Genomic DNA, 6,802 nt, shown 5'->3' with positions numbered 1-6,802 from the left:
TGATGGTGAGGCTGATGGTAGTCATGGTGACGGTAGTCATGGTGATGCTGGTGACAGTGACAGTGATGGTGATGGTGAAGGAGGGAAGAGCCAGGAAATGCTGCTCCACTGAGGACATCAGGCGCCCAGACGGAGGCAAAGCCCTGGGATACCAGACGCCCTTCCTCAACAGAGCATTTTGGGGATTTTACTTGGTTCTCCAGCTTGTTCAGTCTTTCCCAAGAACGTTCTCTGAGAGGGGCCTGGGCCATCCTGTGTGAGATCTGCCAGAATGGTCTGGTCTGGCCCCTGCCTCCAGGGGTTCCAACATCTAGGGGCTCAAGCCCCTCGGGGACAGGGTCTAGGCTGCGTTCATCTCCGCATCCCCGAACTTGGCACTCTGGAGGCATAACGAGGTGGCAGCGAGCACGGGTTTGGAAGGCAGACTCACAGTTTAAATCCAGGCCCTGGCAGTTGCTGGAAGTGTCCCCCTGGACAGGGCATTCTCCCTCTCCCAACGTCTACACCATGAATATATTCAACTGACATCATGGAGCCGTGTGGAAGAGTAACAGTGATAGCTGTCAGGAGCCACCCTGAGTGCTGAGTATACAGTAGGTGCTCAATAATTGGTAGCTGCTGTTAATAATGAACATTGACCGTGGTGACCTGGGGAATATGAAGTTCTCGAGTGGGAAAGAGAAGTGGCGGGCCCTCCACGCATCCCAGGCCAGCAAAGCACCCCAGCCGTCCTTCTGGCGCCTGCCCCAGGCCCCGACGCCAAAACCTCACAGTGTTATTACCAGGAGCCTTGGCTGCGGGGAGAGGGCCGACTGGCTGGGGCCTGTCTCCCCTTACAATTCTACCACCAGCTCCAGAACACTCAGGCAAAAACAGGCTTTTTAAAACACACCTTTTTTTTTTTTTTTAACACGCATCAACAATTTCTCCAAAGCAATTTCAATGGAACCATTTACTTCCTAACCTCGTCATCCTGACTGTCCCTGCTCCCGGTTGCGAAGCGCCCAGGGGTCAGACAGATGGAAATCAGAGCCCCGACTTCAAGGCTGACAGAGCTGAGCGGCAAACGTTGGGGTGGGGGTGCCCTGAGGCCACACAAACACGCCCCCCTGCCCCAGGCCCACCCAAATCCGACCTCCACTGCAGCCACAGATGAGCTGGCCACAGGGGCTGCTCCGTGAGAGTCCCCGCAATGAGCCAGTTTGCCCCCCAGCTCCGGAGTCAGACGGGACTTCCCAAATGGCCCCCGTGGCTATTGAACGGGCCTGGGCAGGAGCCACACCAGAGGGGTGGCCAGCTCCCCAAGACCCCTGTCCACTGGGGATCTGGTCCTGACTCCTTTGTGCCCCCCGGCTGCACTATCTCGGGGAGGGGGGGCCCTCCATCTCCGAGCTTCGACTTCCTCCTCTAAAAACTGAGCCATTGAAGATAAATTGCTCTCATTCCTATCCTGCCTTGGGGATACTAGAAAGTAGCAAATGATGCCTGGGGTGCCCATTCTGGGTCATTCCTCTGGTTCTCTACAGCTGTGAAGTTCAAGCTCTTTTAGATTGAAAGCAACGCTCAGGAGGGGTTTACCCTGCAGCCGAAACGCGCAGAAAGGGATCCTTATCCTCACAACCAACCGTGTACTCTGACATTCTCTATTCTAGTCCATTTCATTTTGTAAAAAACATGATGGTTGCATGACTACCTAATTTTTAAAAAGTAATGGTTGCAAGGCCACCTATCACTGCAAAGGGAGAGCACGAGGAAACATTGGGGGGTGATGGAAATGTTACCTTGACAATGATGGTGATCACCTAGATCTCTGTATGTGTTAACATTCATAGATCTGTGCACCAGAGGAAAATCCACTTTGCTGATGTTCATTTAAAAAGTAAAGTTTTAAAACGGGGAAAAATTTGATAGTTGCAACCCACTGAATTGGTTTCATGACCCACCTAGGGGTTCTGATGTATAGTATGAAACCCTGAACCCCATATTGGGGGGCTGCAGAAGAGGCCACTGCTCAGGCTGTGGGTGGGTGTGAGGTGGAGTGGGGGGCTGGGGGGCAGGAGGGAGGCTCCACTTCCTGACCCTCCTCTCTCCTTTCTGCAGTCACTTCCTGCCTCGGGGGGCCCTACTGGGAGGACTCAGGTAAGGAAGAGCCCATACAGAGGCCTGAAGCAGGGGGTGATGGGGGGGCAGGGCTGCGATTCCATCAGGCTATAGGGGGACCTGTCAGAGTGAACCCCACCCCACAGAGAGAGAGAGCCCCAGCATGCCCAGACACGTACACCCACACTCGCATATACATTTAGATGCCCATGTGCCGACGGATGCCCTCAATGGCCTGAATGCTAGTTCTCAGGATAATTTCTATTATGACCCACTCACCATGCAGAGAAAACATACTGGCCCATAATGCACCCTGCAAAGTCCTGTTTCCTACTCGCTCCTGCCAGATCTCCCCGGTCAAATGCATTTGCAGCTGATGCTGTAGAGAGAGGCTGCACCAGATTGTAAAGTAAGTGGAATGCCCTGCCTTCAAGGCTGGACTTTAAGAGGTTAGTGTTTCCCAAACAGGGCTCATGGAACGTGTTGGATAAAGGTAGGCAACACCGTCCCTCACTGGAGACTGACTGTGTCTACCGGCCTGGGAAAGGCTCTGAGAAGTCCTGCAGTGAAGAAACCTGTTCAGTAATTTTTAACTCAGCAGTTCTCAGATTCATTTCACCCCAGACCTCACTCTTTCACATTTCTTGAGATAACATCATGCTGAATGTGTTTTTGGGAGAAATGTGGCTACAGAGTCTCAGAAGCCACGTGCAAACAGAAGGAGCCGCAGGGGCCTTGGGGGGCCCTGTCCAGGACCTAGAGCCCTGTGGTGGCATCCTAGCTCTGAGCTCTAGTGAGTGCTTTGTCCTCTCTAAGCCCCAATTTCCCCACCTATAAAATGGGGAGAACATCTGTTCCCTGGTGAGGATTCAGTGAGTCTGCTCAGGAGGGAAAGTGCAGAACATCCTGCCAGTGTCAAGGGTTGGACGAGCCCCCTTTGTCTCCAACTAGTCTAGCGACCTTGCCAAGCCCTAGCGCTGTGCTCTAGGCCCCAAGCCCCAAAGAAAAAGGTAGCCTGCCCAGAAGTTTCCAACCAGGGAAAAACCTCCATCCCCCAATCACTTGGAAAAACCTTTTACATTTAAAAAAAAAAATTCTTGAATAGGTAATACAGTTGCCTGGCTGAAAACTTTAAAAATATAAAAAGACCTACAGCGATGAACCTCATTTCCATTTCTGTCCACCATCTGCCCAGTCTTTTCCCCACCCTAACACCCCAGGTAACAACCACATGGACTCCTGTCTTGTCTCTCCTTCTAGAATCTGTGCAGATACAAATATATATCCTTTTATCCTTCACGGAGCTTTAGAAAATCACACTAGTCCCGTTCCTACCTATGATCCAACAATTCCACTCCTCGGTATTTACCCAAGAGAAACGGAACACGTGCCCACAACAGACATCAGTTCACGAACGTTCCACGCGGCTTTGTTCACAGCAGCCAAATGGTGGCTAGATAAATAAATCGTGGCATAGCCACACAGCGAGACCTTATTCCACAACAAAAAGGAATGTGGTGCATGCAACGATGCAGAGAAACCCCAAATGCCGAGGGAAGGGGATCAGATGAGAAAAACAGAGTAACAGAAACACAAACACGCTGCATGATTTGCATGATTCCATGTACATAACATTTGAGAGGAAGCAAAACGCGTCCCTAGCAACAGAAAGCAGATCAGTGGGCGCCTGGGGCTGGATGCAGGGGAATCAGCCGCACATGGGCACGAGGGAACTTTCCAGCTGTGTGATGGCAGTTCCAGACGTGCATGCGTTTGTCAAGTTCCCCTGAACCACTCTCACAATGAGCGCATTTCACTGGGTCTAAATCATACCTCAACAACATTGATTTGAGAAGTCAGAAAGAGAAAAATAAAAACGGGCAACAGGCTCTATTTCTACTGAAGCAGAACTTGCAGAGTGGGGCGATCCTGCTGGACAGTGGGGTGCTGAGCACCCCCTTGCCCGCTGCTCTGAGTTCCCCTCAGCTCTGAGGTCTCCAGCCCCATCCCCTGGGGCCCGGCTGCGGGGGACCGCCTGAGTGTCTGGGAAGCCCCCCAGCCCCACCCCGCCATGCCCCCGAGGACAAAGCTCCCGCGAGCCAGGCAGGCAGCCCACGGGGTGGAAGGCAGCCTGGCTGGGTGGGAGCCTGGGGGGGAGAGGGCAGAGGAGGGTTCCCAAGGAGGGGAACCCCCCCACACACACACACCTCTTTGACCCCCAGGGAACCCGGTGAGACTGACAGGCTCCAGCTCGCCGTGCCAAGGGCAGCTGGAGGTCTTCCTCAGGCCCACGTGGCACACAGTGTCTAGCTGGAGCTGGAGACAGAACCCGAACCGCTGGGAGGACCCCAAGAAGGCCTCGAAGCTCTGCCGGAGGCTATCTTGCGGGGACGCCTTGGCCTTGGCCCACTTCCCTGACTTCAACAGTCCCCAGGCCCCGGTCACCTGCCATGGCCACCTGGGGTCCTTCTCCAACTGCAGCTCCAGTGAGGCCACCCAGAGGAGCCCTCTGGGCCTGATCTGCCTAGGTGGGTGACTAGCCGGCCACACGGGTCCCCTGGGCCTGCGCACCAGCCCCTGGGGAGACTGCCCAGGACCTGGGATCTGGGGCCCGAGCTGGCAGGTGGGAGGAGGTCCTGACTTACAACAATCCCCCCGCAGAAACATATACTGGTGGGGAACTGGAGGGGAAGGGCTGAGGGGGTGCTGGCACCTGTCTGGGGGGATGGAAGAGGTCGAAAACCTGGTTCTGCCATTGCTAACATTCCCGTCTCCTCTTAACCTTCACTTTACCAACGGTAAAATGGGCTGGTGCTGCCCACCCACAGGACGCTTAGAGACAATGTGGATCAAGTGGGCCTAATGGGGCAAATGGCACTTACATCACGCGTTCTAGGTCTTTCTCCAAACTGTCTGGTACCCCAGCCCTCCCCCCGACCCCGCATTCTTTCCCCCCAACCTCCAGTCCTCCCTCCCAGGGCTCCTGCCTCTCCCTCACCAGAGTATCTCATTGCAGAGCCACAGAAGACAACAGCTCCTCCCACGAGCCCCCCACCCACCACCACTCCAGAGCCCACAGGTAAGAGAATTCTGAGGTTCCTGGTGGCAGGGTGCGGGATTTAGCAAATAAAAACCCGGGATGCCCCGTTGCATTGGAATTTCAAGTGAACATGAAAAAATTTAGTCGTAAGTAGGTCCTGAGCAACATGTGGTAGCTCACCACCTCCCACAGCTGTCAACCTGTCTTTCCTTGGAGCCAGGCAAGCGAGGCCCCCCAGAGCCACCCGGGCAGCGCTCAGGCCCGCTCCCCGCTTTCTCCCTCCACAGCTCCTCCCAGGCTGCAGCTGGTGGCCGGGCCCGGGGGCCTGCACTGCGCCGGCGTGGTGGAGTTCTACTACGGCAGCCTGGGGGGGGCCATCGGCTACGAGGCGCAGGACCAGGACGGGACCCAGGACCTGAAGAACCGCATCTGTGCGGCCCTCCAGTGTGGCTCCTTCCTGAAGCATCTGCCGGAGGCCCAAACGACCAGGACCCAAGATCCAGGGGACAGCGAGCCCTTGCCCATTCGATGGAAGATCCAGAACGCGAGCTGCGCCTCTCTGGAACAGTGCTTCGGAAAAGTCCCCCCCTATGAGGGCGGCCAAGCTCTGGCCCTCGTCTGTTCTGGTGAGTGAGACCCCGCGAGGACCCATGGGGCGCCCCCAGATGCTCTGCCACCACCTGGTCCCAGAAACCCCTGCGTGGAGCACTGGGCACTGGGCACCATGGAGAATGGGAGGGAAACAGAGGGCAGGGTGGGGTCAGGAAGCTACACTCCCACCCAACGCCCTGGAGATCTCCGCAAAGTAACATGGAACAAGCTCAAATGCTCGGGCGGCCTGGCTGCCGCTTGGGAAGGTGGGATCAGCCAGGACGTCCAGGACGAGGCGAGGTCCCCTCAGGGGTTTGGAAGGAGGAGAGGAGAGTGGGTTTGGTGGAGCAGAGGTCCCACCTCTTTAGGTGGGACTCGTGACTTGTGGCAAGGATCGAAGCAGGTGGAGCACTGGGAGGGGACCAGCCTTGCAGGAGGGGACGGAAGAGGCTGGAGTAGGGGTGACAAGTGGGAGGTCCCCCGGGCACAGCAGGCAGAGGGAGACCAGAGCAGGTCCCCAGAGAGCTCTCCGAAGAGGCTCCTGCACAATGACAAGCAGCCTGGCGAATCTGGTATGGCTGAGGGGAGGAGACCGAAGAGGATGGTCTTGGGGACCCCCAAACCAGGATCACTGGGGAAGTGGAGGAGGAAGAGACCACAGGTCAGAGTAAGAATAATCATAGCATGCCTCGGGAGGGAGTGGGTTCCCATCACCAGTCCAGACTATAAGAAGTCAGACTTACTGAGCACTTCCTTGGTGCTAGAGACCTTCCCAAGACGGTCGTTCATTTTCACAACAACCTGAGGAGGTGGGTGCTATTATTATTCCCACTTTACAGATAAGGAAGCTGAGGCTCAGAGAAGTTAAATTTCTTGCCCAATATCACAGAGCATTAGCAGTGACACTCAAGCAGTGTCACTCCAGAGCCTGCTGTCTAAGCCTTAGCTACCAAAAGCATGGTCCTGGACCAGCGGCACCAGCTACATCAGGCTGGGTAGAAATGCAGATGCACAGGCGTCACCCCAGACCTACTGAATCCGATCTGCATCTCAGCAAGGTCCTATGGGTGT

The 6,802-nt window shown here is 55.5% G+C and overlaps 1 protein-coding gene across 1 annotated transcript in view; it reads left to right on the top strand.

Moving 5' to 3' along the window:
- CD5 (CD5 molecule) overlaps window positions 1-6,802 on the top strand; it is a 19,038-nt gene that overhangs the window by 6,533 nt on the left and 5,703 nt on the right. The window contains exons 2-5 of the mRNA XM_031024812.2: window positions 2,101-2,139; window positions 4,323-4,628; window positions 5,117-5,179; window positions 5,428-5,766. Coding sequence (XP_030880672.2) covers window positions 2,101-2,139; window positions 4,323-4,628; window positions 5,117-5,179; window positions 5,428-5,766 — 747 coding nt within the window. The remainder of the gene's footprint in view (window positions 1-2,100; window positions 2,140-4,322; window positions 4,629-5,116; window positions 5,180-5,427; window positions 5,767-6,802) is intronic.

This window comes from Leptonychotes weddellii, chromosome 11, assembly GCF_054177405.1.
Source record: "Leptonychotes weddellii isolate Sample4059 chromosome 11, ASM5417740v2, whole genome shotgun sequence".
NCBI classification, from domain to species: domain Eukaryota; kingdom Metazoa; phylum Chordata; class Mammalia; order Carnivora; family Phocidae; genus Leptonychotes; species Leptonychotes weddellii.
The sequence above is the reverse complement of the archived record's forward strand: the minus strand, read 5'-3'. Positions and strand labels throughout refer to the sequence as shown.